The sequence below is a fragment of the Drosophila bipectinata genome, chromosome XL (genome assembly GCF_030179905.1).
Source record: "Drosophila bipectinata strain 14024-0381.07 chromosome XL, DbipHiC1v2, whole genome shotgun sequence".
Lineage (NCBI taxonomy): Eukaryota > Metazoa > Arthropoda > Insecta > Diptera > Drosophilidae > Drosophila > Drosophila bipectinata.
The window spans coordinates 2,597,901-2,620,141 of record NC_091734.1 but is presented as its reverse complement, the minus strand read 5'-3'; the positions used below and the strand labels follow the sequence as shown (position 1 = coordinate 2,620,141).

General features: G+C 42.2%; 2 protein-coding genes across 9 annotated transcripts in view; one reads left to right on the top strand and one right to left on the bottom strand.

The window, feature by feature from the left end:
- Positions 1–8,130, bottom strand: part of sdt (stardust) — a 71,430-nt gene extending 63,300 nt beyond the window's left edge. The window contains exons 1-2 of one of the 6 annotated variants that reach the window (XM_017243875.3): positions 7,030–8,130; positions 4,135–4,606 (exon numbers count right to left, since the gene is read on the bottom strand). In XM_017243875.3, the coding sequence (XP_017099364.2) occupies positions 4,135–4,221 (87 nt within the window). In that variant the 5' untranslated portion in view covers positions 4,222–4,606; positions 7,030–8,130. The remainder of the gene's footprint in view (positions 1–4,134; positions 4,607–7,029) is intronic. The other 5 variants (XM_017243876.3, XM_070277002.1, XM_017243877.3 and 2 more) reach the window with 5 other exon arrangements.
- Positions 8,131–10,698: 2,568 nt separating this feature from the next.
- Positions 10,699–21,641, top strand: slpr (slipper). Of its 3 annotated transcripts, XM_017243888.3 has the most exons (11): positions 10,699–11,074; positions 11,235–11,728; positions 11,933–12,585; positions 12,685–12,851; positions 12,912–13,087; positions 13,287–13,307; positions 13,573–13,749; positions 13,812–13,929; positions 18,543–19,002; positions 19,063–19,514; positions 19,569–21,641. In XM_017243888.3, exons 2-11 carry the CDS (start codon positions 11,483–11,485, stop codon positions 20,486–20,488), a joined length of 3,390 nt encoding a protein of 1,129 aa, XP_017099377.2. In that variant the 5' UTR covers positions 10,699–11,074; positions 11,235–11,482; the 3' UTR covers positions 20,489–21,641. The 3 variants fall into 3 exon arrangements, with proteins under 3 accessions (XP_017099377.2, XP_017099375.2, XP_017099376.2); XM_017243886.3 differs by lacking the exons at positions 18,543–19,002; positions 19,063–19,514; positions 19,569–21,641 and adding an exon at positions 15,098–18,269; XM_017243887.3 differs by lacking the exons at positions 13,287–13,307; positions 18,543–19,002; positions 19,063–19,514; positions 19,569–21,641 and adding an exon at positions 15,098–18,269.
- The last annotated feature ends 600 nt before the right edge of the window (positions 21,642–22,241 follow it).

The following is a 22,241-nucleotide window of genomic DNA, read 5'->3' as shown; positions in this document are numbered from 1 at the left end:
TTGCCACCTCAGTGGCATGAAAAACGGAAAACTGCAGGCGGAAGAAAAAAAAAACCAGTTTCGAAGAAAGAATGTGCTGCCTACTGTTTGGGGCCGGCAAGTGACAATGGAAAATGGTGGAAATTCTTGTGCAAAATGGCAGAAACGGAAAAGGTATTGAAAGAAAATTCTCAAGAGAGAAATATGTATATATTAAAAAAAATATATAATTTTATATAGTTTGAAGAGTAATTTTAATATCTTGCTTCAAACTAAACCTTATTAGTTTATAATAATTTTACTTTAGAATTTTTTTCAAGTGTAATCTTTTTTTTTGGTTTGTTTGATGAACGACGACAGTAATGATGAACGGTGATTTTCAACTGCACTTTTTCAGACTGATTTGCCAACGGACTTGGCAGCCAGACAGCCAGGATACGCACACTTGGCAAACACACGCATATATCCTACCGACACATAGGCAAACACATACACACACACACACACACACACACATACTTACAATGGCAGGACCTCCATTCAAGAGCAAATAGCAACTTCAAAATGTGTCAGGCAATGGAAGCGGAAAAGCATTCAAAAAAAAAAAAAAAGACATACAAAATCGAAACAAAAAAATTACTCAGCCAAGGCAACTTTTCGTAAAGGAGCAAGGATATATATGTATGGGTGTGGGTGTATACAAAAGTGCGTGAGTGTGAGTGAGTGTGTGTGTGGGTGTGTAATAGCCCAAAACGGCAATGTTTAATTAAAAACGATAAAGGACACAACGCTGGCAATGGGCAATGCAAATAAGAGAGAAAAGTGAATGGAAAGGAGCGAACGGTTTTTGGGGGAAAATTACAAGAATTAGGGGGGGTGTTTAGGGGGTACAAAATAGAGTGAGGTATAAGGTAAAGTAGAGTAGTTAGAGTAAAAGGTATGGTCTAAGTAATGTATCAAGTAATGTGTAACGTAAGGAGTAACTGACGACCTAAAGGCAAGGTAAGGGGTGAGTATGGACTTTCTATCTTCAAAAACACAAATATATGGCAGCTCTAGGATAAAGTCCCCTGTAGGGTCCACAGTGATGGGTATATCTTCCCCAATTCTCATCCGATTCTCAAGCGGAGTACCTTAAACGATTTCTGAGTCGGTTTGCCATCATTCTGCATAAAAATCCTGACACAAAATATTTTTTAGATTTTTTGTCCATTTTTCCTGATGGGTCCCCTAGAAAATGGGGTTTTCCCCTATAGAGCCCACAGTGATGGCTATATCTTCCCCAATTCTCATCCGATTCTCAAGCGGAGTACCTTAAACGATTTCTGGGTCTATTTGCCATCATTCTGCATCAAAATCCTGACACAAAATATTTTTTAGATTTTTTGTCCATTTTTCCTGATGGGTCCCCTAGAAAATGGGGTTTTCCCCTATAGGGCCCACAGTGATGGCTATATCTTCCCCAATTCTCATCCGATTCTCAAGCGGAGTACCTTAAACGATTTCTGAGTCTATTTGCCATCATTCTGCATCAAAATCCTGACACAAAATATTTTTTAGATTTTTTGTCCATTTTTCCTGATGGGTCCCCTAGAAAATGGGGTTTTCCCCTATAGGGCCCACAGTGATGGCTATATCTTCCCCAATTCTCATCCGATTCTCAAGCGGAGTACCTTAAACGATTTCTACATCGATTTGCCATCATTCTGCATCAAAATCCTGACACAAAATATTTTTTAGATTTTTTGTCCATTTTTCCTGATGGGTCCCCTAGAAAATGGAGTTTTCCCCTATAGGGCCCACAGTGATGGCTATATCTTCCCCAATTCTCATCCGATTCTCAAGCGGAGTACCTTAAACGATTTCTGAGTCGATTTGCCATCATTCTGCATCAAAATCCTGAGACAAAATATTTTTTAGATTTTTTGTCTATTTTTCCTGATGGGACCCCTTGGAAATGGGGTTTTCGCCTATAGGGCCCACAGCGATGTCTATATCTTTCACAATTCTGATCCGATTCTCAAGCGGAGTACCTTAAACGATTTCTGAGTCGGTTTGCCATCATTCTGCATCAAAATCCTGACACAAAATATTTTTTAGATTTTTTGTCCATTTTTCCTGATGGGTCCCCTAGAAAATGGGGTTTTCCCCTATAGAGCCCACAGTGATGGCTATATCTTCCCCAATTCTCATCCGATTCTCAAGCGGAGTACCTTAAACGATTTCTGGGTCTATTTGCCATCATTCTGCATCAAAATCCTGACACAAAATATTTTTTAGATTTTTTGTCCATTTTTCCTGATGGGTCCCCTAGAAAATGGGGTTTTCCCCTATAGAGCCCACAGTGATGGCTATATCTTCCCCAATTCTCATCCGATTCTCAAGCGGAGTACCTTAAACGATTTCTGGGTCGATTTGCCATCATTCTGCATCAAAATCCTGACACAAAATATTTTTTAGATTTTTTGTCCATTTTTCCTGATGGGTCCCCTAGAAAATGGGGCTTTCCCCTATAGGGCCCACAGTGATGGCTATATCTTCCCCAATTCTCATCCGATTCTCAAGCGGAGTACCTTAAACGATTCCTGGGTCGATTTGCCATCATTCTGCATCAAAATCCTGACACAAAATATTTTTTAGATTTTTTGTCCATTTTTCCTGATGGGTCCCCTAGAAAATGGGGTTTTCCCCTATAGGGCCCACAGTGATGGCTATATCTTCCACAATTCTGATCCGATTCTCAAGCGGAGTACCTTAAACGATTTCTACATCGATTTGCCATCATTCTGCATCAAAATCCTGAAACAAAATATTTTTTAGATTTTTTGTCCATTTTTTCTGATGGGAACCTGATGAGCAATGTGTAGATTGAGTTTTAAAAAAGGAAGCAAATAAATACTAAAACTAAGTCATTAAGTAAAGTATTAAGTTAAGTATAGAACAACATTTAAATAAAGACAAAACCAAGGAGTAGCATTTATGGCAGACCCGGTGCGATTGACATCCAACGGATGCAGTTTCTCAGTTACATTTATGCCACCAACCAGCCATCTTTTGAAAGAACACAGATACTCCCACAAGGGGGCTTGTGGGGGGGGATGGTGGCACAACACAACACACCACACCCCTGGCCAAACGCCAAACAAATTGAAAGCGGAAATGGGACCCAGCCAGACCCCCTACCCAACCCCCCAACAGGACCCCCCAACACCCCTCCCATGGGCACAACGACAACGAAGGAAGCGAGTTGTCAAATAAAATTTCACTCGAACTGAAAGCGATTTTCCAAAGGGAATTCGAATCGAAAACGAATGCGAATCTTTTTGGCCCAGATCGAATTGGGATCTATTTGAGTTGTATGTGAGTGAGTGGGTGAATGGGTGGGTGGGTGGTTGAATGGTTGTTTTCAAGGACATCAAGTGGAAGGAGGAAAGATGGCAGGCAGGCAGGCAGGCTGGCAGGCTTCGATGACAGACAGTTGGGAGCCATATATTTAATTGCAGTCAATAAACATACATTCCATAAAGACAGCATAATTGCAGCCATGAATTTGTGAAAAAGCATAAAGCCATTTCCATTGAAAAGCAAAGGAAAAGTAAATATACATAAAGGAAATTAATAAAATACAATAATAAATACTCTGTCGTTTTATGAAAGGGAAGGGAGAGAAAATATTTCTTTAAAGGGTACAATTAAGACACAAAATATTTAAGCAAGTTCTTTTAAGAGAAAAGTACACCTATCCCCTTAATATAGATTTTATATATATTTTATTGAGGTTTTTTTTAAGTTATAAGTTTAAGAACTTCAAGTTTTTAAACCTAAAACTCTAATAGCTGACCCACAGGGCGTATGATTAATTTTTATCATAAAAGGAAGCTACTTTGGCAAATATTGAGATTTTTATTAAAATAAAGGCTTTAAAAATTTAGAAAATTATTATATGTATTTAAGGTTATTATTTTTAAATAAAAAAAAACCTTTTTTTTTAAGAAAATTTAGCTTCAAAGGTCTTGTTATCCAAGCAGTTATTAGAACCTTTCACTTAGAGAATAAAATACTCCCTTAAAAATTAATAAAATCTAAAATAAACACTGTATATCATTTCTTAAACTAACCCTTAATAACTAATATTTTTTTTTGGAGTCCACTCACCTTTCCCTGCGACGAGGAGATCGTTGAGGTCGACGGCGTACCCGAGGATTGTGCGCTTAAGTTGGAGCGGCTGCTGTTCGCTTGCATTGCGCCAAGCAGAGGCGCCGCGTCAAAGGGGGGCTCCCCTTATTTGGTTTTATTTTATTTTTAAGCTATAGACTCTGGCTCTCGTCACTAACGATCCTTACGTTTTTTCCTGATTCTCCAGTGCCTTGAATTTAAATTCAATATCAAAGGCACAGCCGTTGCACTAAAGTGGCTGTCATGGCAACGGAGGAGGACGAATCAGGGCATGGACACGGATATAGGGGATATAGATGTGGAGTCCAGGACTTCATTGTTCCCGCTTGCCTCAATTCGGCCTCAATTCGTTGGCATTTCGTCTTAAGACCGTTTCTATCTAATATCTCTAGAGCTTAACAGTAAAATGTCGCGTTGGAGTATTTGTTGTTTGGACTACTTAGTTGGTGTTCTGTAAAGTAAAATTTAGTAATACAGTATTAATAAATATTTTCTTAAAAAATATTAGTTAACAAAAAGGAAATATTTAAAACAAAATTAAGAAATAGGCATTTTTTTTAATTTTTAAAATAAAATGAAGCATATAATCCTTGTAAATAGTAAGAGCTTAGTGGTATTATTAGTACGTTTAATCATTTCTAGTATTTTTAAAATATTAGAAATAGTATTATGTAAATAGAAATAGCAAGACAATGGTGGGATTATTAGTACTATTAATAATCTTTGGTATTATTATGGTTTTCTAATTAATTTTAGATTTATTGTCTAACTTATAAAGGAAATGAAACCCAGAAAGTCTCAAAAATGTTACAATCCTTATAAATACCATAAATAACCCCTTTAAAAAATTTATTTCTTAACAAAAATACTTCATAACAAGAAAGGAAAGCTAACTTCGGGCGGAGCCGAAGTTTATATACCCTTGCAGTTAAAACCGGATATATATCGCAAACATCGGATATAGTTGGCCGATCCTTATGAGAATATGATAATATTACCCAATTTATTATAATACAAAAACGAAACCTAAAATTTACCCAAACTTCTATCTTCAAAAACACAAAAGTTGGGTCATTTCCGATCGTTCAGTTATATAGCAGCTATAGGATATAGTCGGCCGATCCTAATGAAATTTGGTAGGTTGGATCATCTGGCCAAAAATATAATCTGTATTAAGTTTCAGCTTTCTATCTTCAAAAACACGAAAGTTGGGTCATTTCCGATCGTTCAGTTATATGGCAGCTATAAGATATAGTCGGCCGATCCTTATGAAATTTGGCATGTCGTAATGGTTTGCCAAAAATAGCTCTCTTGTCAAATTTGAACTCTCTAACTCTAAAAACACCAAAGTTATACCATTTCCGATCAATCAGTTATATGGCAGCTATAGGATATAGTCGGCCGATCCGGGCCGTTCCGACTTATATACTGCGTGCAAAGGAAAGAAGGGTGTGTGCAAAGTTTCAAGACGATAGCTTTAAAACTGAGAGACTAGTTCGCGTAGAAACGGACAGACAGACAGACGGACAGACAGACGGACAGACAGACGGACAGACGGACAGACGGACAGACGGACATGCTCATATCAACTCAGGAGGTGATCCTGATCAAGAATATATATACTTTATAGGGTCGGAGATGTCTCCTTCACTGCGTTGCACACTTTTGGACAAAATTATAATACCCTCTGCAAGGGTATAAAAAGACAATATAAATCTTAAGTTAAAAAAAAACCCAAAATATCCTCTATGTACATTCCTAGTATTTATTTTTATGAGTCTGACTGCTCATTTCCCTGCTAGTTTATCCAGGATAATTTTTTGGTGGCCACTTCTTGCCCAAAAGGACTTACTTTCTTGCAAAAGAATCAACAACAACAACAAAAACAGAAAAAAGAAAATACTAAGAAGTGGGAAGCTGCTCTGCTAGCAGCGCTGCAACTGAGCAGCAGCGTCGCTAGCAGTTGACTCCGTAATGGCCAAAAATAGGGCTAGGTCATCCAACCGCCTCAGACCCCAGCCGAGGCGTTTGCATGGGCAAGGACAAAGACACAGCCGAGTATCCTTTTTAGGTGGCTGACTGACTGGCACGCCCATCCAAAAAAACAAAAAAAAAACCAAAAAGGGGCGGCAGTGGCAGTGGCAGCGGCAGAGGCAGCATTTCCATGCCAAGGGCAGCGAAAGCAGCATTCGCAGAAATGCCTCTTTTTTTTTTTTGGTAGGAAAGGGGGGTTTCTTAGCTTTAACACACAGACATATACACACACATACATATATGTATAATACTGTATATATGTATATATTTAGTATTTTTGGATCCCAAGCCAAGCAGCAGCAGCAGCAGCACATTTTGCGGCGCAGACATAACCTCAACTTCTTGCGCGCTGCTTACCACGCTGCCGGCGTCGACAGCGCTGCTACCAGCAGCTGGGCGACAGAGCCAGAGGCAGTGGCAGCCATTTTAGAGGCCAGGCAACAGCATTACATGGATTTATGTCTCTCTATATATATATAATATATTATATATCCTTATAAAATATATAACCATGTGTGTGTGTGTGTGTGTGCCGCCTCCATCTCATTTTTACAGTTATTCTTCTGCAACAAAAGCCAAAAAAAAGGGGGGGAAATAGTGTCAAGGAAACTATAGATTAAATAATCGTTTTGTGGCTGGGGTGATCTTTCCGTTTAGTTGGGGTGTCTGCAAGGATATGGCTTAAGGTTCTTTAAAAATCAAGATTTACCACAAAACATTGCCTACTTTTGAGCACAAAATATAAACAAATTAAATCTCTAGATTGGTTTAAGTTTGGTTCTTAAGATCCTATTCTAAAATACTTAATAATTATTATTTAAAATTATAATATTTACTTACAATTTCCTCAGAAATAAAGATTGAGCTTTTGGATTGTTTTGTTATTATTTTTTGGCGTTTTTAGTTGTGCGTTTCGTTTGATAAACTTAATTCAAATTTTAATTATATATTCTACTAGCTTTTCATTTTCTTTCTTTTATTTTTAATAACTTCTATATATATATTTTTTATATTTTGCTTGTGCGCTTGTTGTTTTGTTTCTTATTTCTTTCTTTATTATTTCATTATTTCTATATATTTTTGTTGTTGCCTTGGCTTTTTTTTTTTTTGGTGTTAGCCAAGGATTAATGAAACGCCGAAAAAAAAATACAAAAAAAAAAATCACGAAAATAACGAAACACACTCGCACCCACACACACTCAGGCACACACACACACACGAGCGCAAAATCACACCCGCACACACACACACGCACAGCGAGACAAGAACGCACACACACACACAAAACACACACTAACACAGTTACAAGCGCGCACGCGGCGAGAAAAAAAAATTAATTTTTTTTTTTGTTGGACAGCGGCAAGGATATTTGGTTTTTATTTTCTTATTTTTTTGAATGGAAATTTTATAATTTTTCTTTAATTTTTTGTAGTGCGAGTTTTTGAAATTTCTTTCTTAATTTTTTTGTTATTTATTTTATTATTTTTGTGGTTTATTTGCCGTTTTTTTTTCTTTTGTATTTCTCTTTTTTTCGGCTACGTTCCGGATTCCGGATTTCTTACGTGCAGTCCGTCCGGCGCTGCGCACGCCGCGATTGCCGCTGAATGGCGTCGACGAAAGTGGCACGACTTGCGTTGAAATCTTGCGCGAAACTGAGCTGCCTTTACTTTACTAAATCTGCTTTCACTGCCCGCTGCCACTGCCACTGCTGCTGCCTGCCACTGCCGCTGCCTTCTGCTACTTCTGCCGATTCTACTCCTCTTCTTCTTGCTGCTGTTGTTGTTGTAGTGATGCCGCTGTTTCTGGTTCTGCCGACTGCGAGTTGGCTCGAATCTCGAATTAAATCGAATCGCGCGTGGCTCTCCTCTCCGGACAAGGATACAGCGCAGCGTGGCTCCCGTGCGAGCAGCAGCCGTGCAGTGCCACTCAGTTCTGGTCCGCTCTGCTCGGTCCTGGCCACCTCCAGGCTCCGGATCCGGCTCAGGCTCCGGCACCAGCTCCGGCTGCGGCAGCGGCTCGAAACACGGCCACGGCTACGGTCACGACAGCAGCCGACGATGCCGGGACCCGAGGTCCTGCACAGTTGGCTGAGGTCTCACCAAAAATTTTTGATTAATTTTGAGTACAATTTAAAATTTTTCAAGGATATCTAAGACCTCTCTTTAAGGACATTTTCTTTATTTTGAATATTTTTTGAATTTTTCTAAAAGTATTGCCTACTTTTGGGCTGCTGTTTCCGGTTGAAATTCAAGAAACAAAAACGGCAGCCAACGAGGTTTTTAGGCAAAAATTTTGAAAAAAAAAATAAAAACGAACTTTAAAGCAACAACAACAACCCTAAAGCCACAATATTACAACAACTAAAATCCTACAAGAACAACAACAACAAAAACAGCACTACAACAACAACCACACTACAACAACAACAACAACACTACAACAACAACAAAAACAACAACAACAAAAACAACACTATAACAACAACAACACTAAAACAACAACAAAACTACAACAACAACAACAAAACTACAACAACAACAACACTAAAACAACAACAACAACAACAAAACTACAACAACAACAACACTACAACAATAACACTACAACAACAACACCACAAAAACAACAACACTACAACAACAACACTACAACTACAACAACAACACAACAAACACAACAACAGCAACAATCACAACACTAAAACAACAACAGAAAAATAAAAACAACAACAAAAACAATACTACAACAAATACTACTACAACAAAAGGACTACAACTAAAACAACACTACAACAATATTACTACAGCAACAACAACACTTCAGAAACAACAACACTACAGAAACAACATCACTACAAAAACAACAATTAAGCTTAAAACACATTTTAATAATAAAATTCTGGGCTGCTTACGTGCAACCTATGAGAAGCGAGGAGGAGGGCACTATTATTTTAATTAAAATCACAACAATAATAAAAAAAAAACAAAAAAAAAATAATCTTAAAACACAAAAAAATAATAAAATTCTCGGCTGCTTAAGTGCAACCTATGAGAAGCGAGGAGGAGGGCGTTCCGATTTTAATTAAAGTAAATATTTATTAATTTTTTTATTTTTTTGAATATTTCAAGAACTGTTTTTTTTAAAGCCCAACCTTAAAGTACAATTATTTAAGGCAATTAAGGACCTTATTGTTATACCCCTAAAGAACAAATATTTCCTAAACTAACATAATTATTTTATAAAAAACATAATTTTTTTTAAAGAAAAATCTCAAACCCCATGTCAGTGTGTTCTGCCGGCGCTGGACCATCGGGTGATGGCAGCGCAGCAGCCGAAAGGACACGACCCGAACCGAGTCCTGCCGAAGCCCAGCACAGCGAAGGGCTGCTGCGGGCTACGCGGTGGTGGAGCGGGTACTGATTTACAAAACACATGGCCTGCGAAGCAAAATCCACCCACCCATTGAGGACCAGCAACCACCCGGTCACCACCACCGCCCATCCACCCAGCCACCCACTCAGACAAGGGCGCGTGGCGAACGCCCGATGAGATTCTGATTGAGATTCAGTACCGGAGAGAGAACAGGGAGCGGTAGAGAGAAGGACACCAAATTGGAGAGGATGGCGAGAGAGCTGATGCCGGGCGAGGGTTGGGGGAGATGGATGGCGAGGATACACAGCGGACGGGATAGGACACGAAGGGATACGTCTGGCGGTGCAACAGCAGCTGTAACGGTATCCTTCTGCCTCCTGGTCCCTGGCCCCTGGCCCCTGCCCACGCCCCCCCCTGCCATTCATTACCCTCCCCCGCCCATTTTTCTGCACAAAACATGCGCAGCACGAAATCGCTAAAAAGTCACAACGGAAAACATATGACAGTGACATTTCATTTGCAACGTGATTTTAAAAAAATACTCCATAAGGTAATTTATAGAAAAAAAAGGAAGAGAAATTACCAAGAAAATGGGATTTTCATCAAACAAGTCTGAAGGATTTCCAGAGACATGTATAGGTTAAGGAGATAGCTTTTGAACGTTTTTTTTAAAGAATATTTTTAAAATCCCCAAAGAACAGAGTCTAAATGCTTGTATTTTATGGCTTAGATATTAGATCTATCAGAAATATATATGAAGAAACATAATACACCTATCTATTTTCAAAATAAAATGTATTCTAATATATATGTATAACATTTAAAAATCCGCGCCACATACGACTAATCGATAAATGCTTATCGATAAGGACCAACCAAAAATTAAAGATTACCCAACACTATTAGAAGATTTTCTATTATATTCAGACCAAAAACATCATAGCTATCAGCTATTAGAAAAACTATAAAAATCTTTAAGAAATTTAAATAGGAATTTAATTAATATTTCAAGTAATAGTAATCTCTTAATCTAATTAAATGAATTTTAAAACCAGGGCCACGGTGAGCTATCGAAAGCTGTTCCGCTGCGGAACCAGTTGCACTGCTCGGTCCAAAGACCAGTTCCAGTGCGAACTGGTTCCGCTTTTGAACAACTCTAGTTTTTTTTATTGGGCTATGTTTTAAAAACATATGCGGAAACGAAAATCAATACACGGCCAGCGAGAAGCAGTACGAACCGATCGGTAGGGATATCAGGATACGGATACGGATATAGCAACGTCGACAGCAACACAAACAGCGACTGCACTACCAGCAGCAGCAGTAGCAGCAGCCGTAGCAGCAGCAGCAGCAGCGGAGCCACAATGGTGTGTTCTGTGTCAGTGTGTGTGTGTGTTTTGTATCGTGTTGTCTGATTTCTCGGACGGATTTGGATTTCGTTTGCGTTTGCGTTGGTCATTAAAAGACGTCCTCATCGGCCGTAACATCGCCGTCTCACCGTCTTGCACAATCCGTGAGTACTGAATGACGACCCCCCCCTCCACTCTCCGCGATCTTGGCGGAGGGGCAGGGGAAGCTAAGTATCTGAGAAACTGAAACTGAAACCAAACCACCCGCCTGCCCGCCCGGCCGTCCGTGCGCTCCCCCACCCTTTCCCACATTTCTCCTTGCAGCTTTTTTTTATCACAAAAAAAAGAAAAAAACCAACAACAGTAACAACAAGAGCGGATCATCATCGTATTATAATAACAAAGACGTTTGGATCTGGATCTTGGGGGCGGAAGGCGCCATTCGTCGTCGATGTCGCCGTATGTGAACCTTTGATGTCACCGCCTGCCACACATCGTTTCGCTTCCAACCCAAGGATATCACACGAAAAGGATACGGAGTTGGAGCAGAAGACCCATCAGGAGCAATAGCCATGCTCCCCATTAGCGAGGAGCAGGGCCAAAAGTTGGACCAGCAACTGCAGGACCTTCAGGAGCCGGCCAACGGTCTGGATGACACGGACGTGGGCAATGGCAGCCTGTGGACGGCCCTCTACGACTACGATGCCCAGGGCGAGGACGAGCTCAACCTCAGGCGCGGCCAGATAGTCATCGTACTGTCCACCGATAGCGAGGTGTCCGGCGATGTCGGCTGGTGGACGGGCAAGATCGGCGATAAGGTAACTATATCAATTACCCAGTCCCCCCCCTCCCGTCAATGATTAATTCATCAAATCGAAGTGGAAATCAAAACAATTGGATGTTTAGTAACCTGAGCTTAGTACCCCGACTTCCAGTTTGTGAGTCAATGGGGAAACGCATGCGGGGATCTGGGTTAACAACCTCTGAATGGCACGAATACTCATAGACTCTGTTATTCCCAGGTGGGTGTATTTCCCAAGGACTTTGTCACCGACCAGGATCCACTCCAGCTGAACGTACCCTCGGCCATCGGTGACATCCAGCCGCATGAGATCGACTACGAGGAGCTGGACATCAAGGAGGTGATCGGCTCGGGGGGCTTCTGTAAAGTGCATCGCGGCTTCTACGATGGCGAGGAGGTGGCCATCAAGATAGCCCACCAAACGGGCGAGGATGACATGCAACGGATGCGCGACAATGTCCTCCAGGAGGCGAAACTCTTCTGGGCCCTCAAGCACAAGAACATCGCCGCCCTGCGCGGTGTCTGCCTCAAGACGAAGCTCTGCCTGGTGATGGAATACGCCCGTGGTGGCAGCTTGAATCGCATACTGGCCGGCAAGATCCCACCCGATGTCCTTGTCAACTGGGCGATCCAAATAGCACGCGGCATGAACTATCTGCACAATGAGGCGCCCATGTCGATCATACACCGTGACCTCAAGTCCTCCAATGTGCTCATCTACGAGGCCATCGAGGACAATCATCTGCAGCAGAAGACGCTGAAGATCACGGACTTTGGCCTCGCCAGGGAGATGTACAACACGCAGCGGATGAGTGCGGCGGGCACGTATGCCTGGATGCCGCCCGAGGTGATCAGTGTCAGCACGTACTCCAAGTAAGTTGAGGAGGGTGATTTGTTTATCAACAAATAGCCCCTCTTGGTGTCCAATAACAGAAATCACAAATAATGGCATTTTATCAATGAATTCTATAGATCATCGGATGTTTGGAGCTATGGTGTGCTGCTCTGGGAACTGATTACCGGCGAGACGCCCTACAAGGGATTCGATCCCCTGTCCGTGGCCTATGGCGTGGCTGTCAATACGCTGACGCTGCCGATACCAAAAACCTGCCCCGAAACCTGGGGAGCTCTCATGAAGAGTGAGTTTAATTCTCCAAAGATTTCTCTTTCAGTTTTTATTCAAAAAATTCTCTCGACAGGCTGCTGGCAAACGGATCCACACAAGCGACCTGGTTTCAAGGAGATACTCAAGCAACTGGAGAGCATCGCTCACTCCAAGTTCACGCTGACGCCGCAAGAGTCCTTCCACTACATGCAGGAGTGCTGGAAGAAGGAGATCGCCGAGGTGCTGCACGATCTGCGCGAAAAAGAAAAGGTATCCCATGTCTCTGTATTCCGGATGTCGGGTTTAGAGTTCCTCTAGAATCTAGATCGTTGGCCTTAAGCCGTTCTCTCTCTTCAACGAAAACCATTCCATTTCATCCTTCTCCTCCCGGTCCTTCTCTCTCACGGTCGTTGATAAAAAAAATTCTAATAATTTCGTTTATACTTTCTTCTCCAAAAAAAACGAAAAGCGTTTCCAAACCATCGAAGAGGTAAGCGCGTCCAACAGGTCTCCTTGATTTCCTTGCGTTTTTCGTTGCGTTATCCTTTCTATGAGTTGCTATGAGTTCTTCCCCCCGTTTGTTTATATATTCTTTTGATTGGATGAACTACTGCCCTCCGCCCTTACACACACACACACCCATTGCCCTACTTATGCTGCTGCATGGTTTCTAGTTCAATAGTTCCTCGTTTCTAGTTAGATCTTTAGTCCTTTATGAGAAACTGATGCTTAATCCTTGTTTGGTTTATCGACAGGAATTGCGCAACAAGGAGGAACAGCTGCTGAGGGTGCAAAACGAGCAGCGCGAGAAGGCGACTCTCCTGAAGATCCAGGAGCAAAATCTGCGGGAACGCGAAATGGAACTGATCGAAAGGGAGTTGGTGATGATGCAGCCAGTGCCCTCAAAGCGAAAACCCAAAAAGGTCAAAAAGGTAACTATATTTTAGAGATAATCTCTCTTAAAAATATTATTCATTTCATTATCTTGTTGCAGCATAAACCTCCTTTACAAATATCCCTGCCCACGGGCTTCCGGCACACCATTACGGCCGTACGCGACAAGGCGGAGCAGCCCGGATCGCCCTCCCTCTCTGGACTGCGCATTGTGGCACGTGAGTATCTCCTCCATTAGGAGGCTGGTTTAGCTTTAAGGGGCCTTGGTCCGTTATCTCATTGACGTGTACGTTTAGTCTGGGATTAGCCCGAGTTCATAAGATTAGTTAGAGATTAACTAATGCCTAGGTGAGTCACTAGCCAGGGTGCAGTGCGGTCATTACATTATCATCAGGGCTTATATTAAGATTATCACTAAGGTAATTCTAATTTATAAGGTAGAGGTTGTCTCTTTTTGTGTTGAACTATCTGGTGAGACAATATTTGCATTTCAAGGCCTGTAAAGCTCTTCGTTAGGTGTTTAATGCATTTTCTGTAAGACCGTTTCTTCAAACTCTAACCAGTATGACCTTGCTTTCTTAAAAGCTACCATAATTAGCACCTTTTAGGTAGGAAAACCTCTTTTAGGTTCCAATTAAACTGTTCAAAGCCCTCCAAAGCCCCTAATTCCATCTTTGAGTCATGTGCTATAAGACCGTTTCTTAAAATCGTGACCAGTGTGACCTTGCTGGCCCAAAAACTACCATAATTAGCACGTTTTTGGTAAGAAATCAGGTTATTATTTGAAAATAAATATATTTACTTTCCTTGAAACTATTTCAAGCTTTCTTAAGCCCTTAACTTCATGTTTGAAGCATTTTCAATGAGACCGTTTCTCCAAACTCTAACCAGTATGACCTTGCTGGCCTAAAAACTACCATAATTAGCACCTTTTTGGTAAGAAGGCCAGTTATTATTTAAAAATAGCTTAAAATTGTATTATTACTTGGAAAATTAACACCTTTAAGCTTTGAAATTGAATAAATCCAAATATTATAGGCCCCAAATAATAAAAAATATTTTTATGAAACGCACTGTACTTTCAATTAATCATCTTGAAGTGCACTACACCATTGGGGACTTAATTAGACTGAAGACTGAGATAAGATTAGGAGGCGAAATGAGGCCATCGGTGTAGCCCAAAACAGGTGATCCTGGTCATGGCTGAGGAATGTAGACAATGCCAGATTATTTCTATTATTTCTAGTCTTATTCTTAAGTTTTCTTATTTTTTATTGATTAATTTTTAGATTAATTGGATTTTTTGTTTTCTTTTGTTTGTTTTTCTCTTTTTATTTTTTTCCAATTATGTTTTAAAAATTAAAAATATAAAAAAATAAAAACCAGTAACCGATGGGCACAAGGGCAAGACCTGGGGCCCCTCGACGATGCACCAGCGTGAGAGATCCCTGCTCCCCAATCAGCTGGGCGGCAGCCAGTTGCCCGAGTGGCCAGCCCAGAGTTCCACCCACTCCAGCTTCAGTAAGAGTGCTCCCAATCTGGACAAGAAGCAGCAACAACAATTGCAACAACAACAACAACAGCAGCAACAACAACAACTAACGCCGCCAGCAAATTTGGGAGCATTGTGTGGTGGTGTCGTTGCCGCTGTGGTTGGTGGAGCCGGTACAGGTATACCATATTTTCTAACGGGACAATCCATCCACCACTTGACCAACAACAACAACAACAACAACCACATCACCAACAACTCAATCAACAACTCCACCACCACCACCACCACAACCTCCTCCTCCAACAACAACAACAACAACATAAGTCACTCCGCCAACAACAACAACAATCAACAAAATAATATTATTAATCATAACAATAATCAGAATAATAATAATAATAATAATAATAGTAATCAGAATAATAGCTACAATAATAGTAACAATAACAACCTCAGCCAAACTAACTCGAACGCATCACTAGCCAATGGAATGAACTCCAACAGCAGCCAGAACAAGCTCTATCATCGGGCGCGGAGCCAGGAATACGGTCTCGATCATCATCATCCCACGTTAACGATCTCCGACGATAGCTCGGAAACGGATACGGTCACCGGGCCAATGGGCTGTTTCCCCTTTCTCAAGCCCAGTGGCGGGAATCATTTGTCGTCCGGATCCTCGGGTGTGCCCCGATTCGGTGGCAGTCTGGGCAATAGTCCGGCCGTGGGCCGTAAGAAGCACTCGCTGGACAGCAATAGCAGCTGCAGCACCACCACCAACTGCCAGAGCAATATGGTTGGAGGGAATCCGGGTGGCAACCAGCAGCTACTGTATCCGCCGCCCTCCATCAGCCTGGCCCTGACACCCGCCTACCAGCTGCCCCAGCGATCCTCGGACGACAACAATACGTACGATCATGCCTTCTACCGGGACGTGGTGAAGAAGATCCACGCCAGCGGCAAGCGGGTCAACTCCAAGTCGAGCGGGGATCTCACCATGTACAGCTCTAGCACGAGGCTGACGATGGCGCGGGACTACGAGGATGCGGAGGAGGCCTTCGAGGGCGGTGGACGCTTCCATCGGAACGCCTCGGGCTCACAGTTTCCGCGGCACTGTTTCTTCACGCGGCAGGAAGGTGAACCATTGGATGTGGGCCAAGAGCTGGACGACGAGGACGAGGATGAGGACGAAGGAGAAGCCTCAACGACGGAGAAGGAGCCTCAGCAAGTGCGCCAAAACTCCACCACCTCGCGCAAGAGCTCGGTGACCTTTCAGAGTGTCAGCTTCGAGGAGCCGAACACCTCCATTAGCTTCGCCACCTACCGCTCCACCTCTCCGTCGCTGTCATCCTCCTCGCACTCGGCCTCCACGTCCGCCTCGTCGGGACCCACGGGCGTAGATGCCCTGAACGGCGTCGGCGGCTATCACATACAGGAGAACTCGATCCTGACCAACCGGCGAATGCTGGACGTCCAACCGCATCCGGATGTGATCCGAATGAAGGAGAACCTGCTGGCCGAGGAGCAGCGCCAGCACACCAAAAACCAAAAGAAGCAACGCCCCAAGCAGATCACCAAGTCCAAGTCCGTGGAGACGCCCAACGAACCGAATCACTCGCACCATCATCACTACCATCATCCGCATCATCATCGGTCCACCAGCAAGATCCAGTCCCTCCTGAATCTCTTCACGCGCTCCCACAAGAAGAAGAACTACAGCAAGCTGGCGGAGCACAATATGGCGGGCATGGGTGTGTCCGGTGCGGATTTCGTGGCCATAGATCCCTACCAGACGGATCATGGATCGATGAAGCGGAAGAGCAAGAAGAAGCAGACGCAGTCCTGCGAGCAATTGGAGAGGTGTTAGATCGTGTTTGAACTTGTTACATCATGTTAGATCTTGTCAGATCATGTTGAAACTTGTTAGATCATGTTGAAACTTGTTAGATCTTGTCAGATCATGCTCGAACTTGTTAGATCACGTCAGATCATGTTGAAACTTTTTAGATCTTGTCAGATCATGCTCGAACTTGTTTAATCACTTCAGATCATGTTAGATCCTGCTTAGCTGCTGTTGGAGTTGGCCCATTGTTTTATATTAAAACCCTAAACTAAGCAAAGTTACAGACAGCAGCCAAGGACCCCACAAGGACTTCCCAACGAAGGACAAACCAATCTAACAAAAAAGAAACTACAATTGAAAACGTTTTTTTAACCGAATTGTTCCTAACGAATGCAATAATTTACCAGATAATTGCCCAATTAGTCCAGTGATTTGGTCCTGAAGCAAAATATATATATGGAGATATATACAAATCGACGATAAACTAACAAAAACTTTTACCCAAAAAATGTGCATGAGTAGCCTAAGTGGCTAAATAAAACCATAAATATTCAACTAAACCATATAAAGAAATATGTAAAAGTTGAAAAATAAAACCATATCTTTTAAGATTATAGTGTTTGAGACTCGCCTCCGGACATTATTAAAATATAAAATTTATATCTTAGTTGAACTAAGTTTTTAGTTTTTTTAGGATATATTATTATTTTTTGAAAAATCTTTCTATTTTTTTGTTCTTTTTTAATTTTTTCTTTCGAAAACTAAACAATTCTGTATCCAGATTTCTGATAATTGCACTCCATTTGGTATTTTGAACACAGTTTTATTTAAAATATTTTTTTTTTATTATGCAATCGGGTTTCCCAATTAATTTATTTATGCAAAAAAAAACCTGTGATCAAAAAAAAAAAAAGAAACAATGATTATAAAAAAGAAAAACCACAAAAAAATGGATTAATTTTTGTATTATTTTTATGTAAAATTCTTCAAATTGTATATTTATAAATTATATATATATATATATATATATTCAGTTAATGATTTTGTTCATTTTACGTTTACTTTTTCGATTTCATTTCAAATAATGTACTTTGTATATTAATTTTTTATTCTTTTTTTTTTTTTGGGTAGAGCTTGAACCCGAACCCAAAAAAAAAATTAAAAAATAAATCTAGAAACGAAAACTTGACAATAAAAACAAAAAAAAAACAACTAAAGACAAATCAGAACAGTTTTTAATAATTTATTTTTTAAGTTAAGTTTTTAAAGTTGATTTCTTTTAAGTATTTTTTCTCTCAGTGCATTAAAAACCTAACCTCCAAGAAAAAGTTTAGGTCCTGATCCTGGTTCCGGGATGGTATGGTGCGGTGTTGCCTGCGGTTACTAGTGTTTCCCCCAAAACACCCCCTCTTTAATCCCCACACCCACCCCCTTAAGTAACCTCTCAAGTAACTAAGATTCGAATGTCTCCATTGGAATGCTGCTCCTCCGATCAGGCTACCAGGGCAGCGGGAAGATGGAGGACTGGCGTCCGGGAGCCAGCAACATGCCCATCATGTCGCCGTCGCCGTACCTCCTCAGCCGGTTCACCAGTAACGTGCCCCTGCCTACGCTGTACGCCGGCGACTCGGCCCGGAAGCCCAAGCTCTCCGTGATTGAGCTGCTGCTGTACAACATGGCCTCGCTGCTGGCCGGAGTGGCGGCTGGCTACGATGTCCGGATGTCCAATGTCTCGCCAGTGCATCCCACGTTGCTGAGTGAAGTTCCAGCTCTGAAGGCGGCACCGAAGGCCACCAAGCTGGTGGAACTGAAGGAGGAGGAGGCTGCCATAGTAGAGCAGCCGCAGCAGCAGCAGCTCAGGGATCAGGAGGAGTCACTGGAGCAGCGGCAGCGACTGGAGGATGAGCCGAAGAACCAGCGGGACAGCACTCCCCGGAAGGTGGTTCCTCAAAATAGGTAGGAGTGGCCTAATCCCTTGATTTTAAAACCTAATCCTCGGACCATCTTCTCTCGCAGATTCCCGGGAATGGAGACCACGATTAGCAAGTCTCAGCCCACATCCCTGGCCAGACGCATCGGCGGCAGTCAGCCGTACTACACGCCCGTTCAGAGGACTCCCCAGCATCAGTTGCACCACCACCAGAAGCAGCAACAACTGCCTCTCCACCACCAACCTCCGGCCCAGTCCACGCCAGCTGTGGCCCAGAATCCAGGCGGTTTGGTGAACCTATATGGCGGCACGAATCCGCCAACACCCTCGCCCCGCCGCAAGCTGAGCAACAGCAGCTTTGGGAACCCAAATCCCAGTCCCAGCACGACGGCAAATCCCAATCCCCAGGCGGATGTCTTTGAGGAGTTTCGGGTGGGCGGCGGAATCGGTCCTCCGCCCCTGTACGCTCCGGCGGACTATCTCCGGAATGGACCCAGTTACTCGAACGATGGAGGAAACTACAGGAATGGCTACTTTGGTAAGGGAATAAGCCATCAATCCTCTCCAGAAATCTTAATAGTTATCCTTTCAGGTTCCAATTACTTCCCCTATCGGCCAGAGTTGAACTACAGCTACGAGAGGGATTGCAAGTCGTATCCGGACTACTCCTACGACTACAATCACCGACTGCCGGACTACTACGACTACCAGTACGAGCCGCCAATGGTGCAGGTTCCAGTACCTGTGGTACCCGTAGTACCCGTTGTGTCCCAGACCCGGACACCACCGCCCCGGGTACCACAAATGGGCGTCAGCGCGGCCGGACACCGACGCACACCCTCCACGGTTTCCAACAACTCCAACGTCCTCATGGAGCACGAGGAGCTGCTCTGCTACGACTACAATAACCTCAATCTAAACACGGACTACGAGCGGGACAGGGAGAGGGAGGCAGTGGCTCCGCCCACCAAGCAGGAGCTCTACGCCGGATCTCCGAAGCTATTGAATCGCCTGATCCACAGCCCCCTGCCGATGACAAAGAGCAAGTACGCAGTCACCCGGCCGGCGAGTCTGCCCTTCGAGCAGCATGTCCTGCCAATGGGATACCAGACGAATCAGCCGCCCCTGGCCCCTCCACTGGCGACCACGTCCGCCTCCGTGAACGCCTCAGCGGCCGCCAAGCTGCGCAGCTCCCTCAAGAAGTACAACGGTGGCGGGGGCGGTAATGGTTCCGTCTCCTCCCAGCAGGGCACGCCCACCAATCCCACGCCCCCCGACTCGCTCACTAGCGACGACAGCTCCTATCTGAGTGCCAAAGAGGGCTCCATCGGCTCCCAGCACAGTCGGGTGCGGTTCAGTCCGGAGGCCTATCTGGACGCCAATCCCCTGCCCTCGCTCTCCCGCCGGATGACGGCTCCGGCGGTTCACCAATCTCAGCAGCAGCAGCAGCAGCGCCGCCAGCGTCAGGTTTCCAGCGGCAGCACGCCCTCCCCATCCGCCTCGTCCTCCTAGCAGGCGCGTCTGGCGCTGACCCTTCAGTTGGCGCGAAGTCCGGGAGCGGACATCGGAGGCCTAGTGGCCTTGGGATCTGGATCAGGGGCGGGCGGAGGAGCAACTGCCGGAGTGGGAGGAGGATCAGGGCTGGCACTACATCAGCAGCGGGTACCGTATCGCTGGTATTCCGGAGCACGCCGGTCACGGTCGGCACACTACGAGTACCGCCTGTGAGTGAAAGAGAGGGAAGTAAGCCAAAAGAAAAGAGATGGCAAGAGTGGGAATATGAAAAGAGCTTTTGGAGAAAAAAAGTAAAAGATCCTGGAGAATAAGGACATCTTAAGGAGGATTTCTATTAAGAGTTAAAAAAAAAACATTCATGAAATTCTTAAAAAAAATTAAAAAGCAACAATAAGAGACAAAAAATACTAAGAAACTTAAAAAATAAACTCAAAAGCATTAAAAAGAAAAAGCAAATAATATCTCATGTGATCCTTAAATACTCCAGAAAGTTAAAAGAAGCCCCAAAGAAATATATCAGAAGATCAGCTAAATTAAAAACTAAGAAAAATAAAAACTCTAATAACTTTTAAAAACAAAAATGCAATAATGAATAATATTTAAAAAAAAAAAAAACAGGCAAGAAATCAGAGAGAAAGCAATGACAGGACAGAGCTAGAAAAATCAAAAGGATCGAGGGAAAAGGACTAACCAAATATATATATATATTGGGAGGATATATATCCTCCATAGATATATAAGGAAGGGAAACAGAAAGCAACCAAAAATGTGAGCCCAAGGAATTCCAGATATTATTATAGATATATAGCTGACAGAAATCCAAATCAAAACAGATAAAGCCTGTAAATAAAATTAGTCAAAAACAAACTAACTAAAAAATAATATAAATATTAAAATAAATTCAATGTTAATATTAGCCAACGGGTGTTTCTGGCAAAGGTTTTCCAATTCAAACAAAAAAATATTAATTCATTATCATCTTCAAAAAAACAGAAAACCCAGAAACAAACCTGATATATAATGCTATATATATGGTATATATATATATATATTTGCTAACCCCCGACTTGTGCGATTTGCCTTAAAAAAAAATGTAGAGTGAAGACTTCACTAGTTTTGCCTGATGATCATTAAAAGTAAAAACCCTGAACCGATATATAGTACTTCGATCCTATGTATAATGTAAATTATTTAACAGCCAGCTAGCAAGCCATTAAAACAACAATAATTATTAATAATAATACTTTGTAATTCCAAGGACATCCACATCCCAAATCGAAAAACAAAAAAAAAATTATGAAAAAAAAACACACGCCAGCCGTAAGCTCCATTTTTAAGTCTGATAAAAAAATGTTTATATATTCATACTTATATATATATATATAGTATATAGTGTATATTTATGGACACTTAGATTATAGAACCGATATAGGATGCGTTATAAGTTATAACCCCAAGAATACTAGCTCTGAATTGAAATAACAGTATAACTTAATGATCGATTTACAAAAAAATACTTATAATGGATATTATATATATATAAACGCATATATCGAAAGCATATTGCTGCTGTTTTTTTCCAAAAAAAAACAAAATATATATATATATACATATATTATAATGAATAGGTATGATAATGATGTAATGAAAATGAATTTGAACATATATCCCATATACATGAATACTGCTACTTAAATGCTTATTATGTAAAAAAAAAATATATATATATTTTCGGGATATTTTCAAAAAC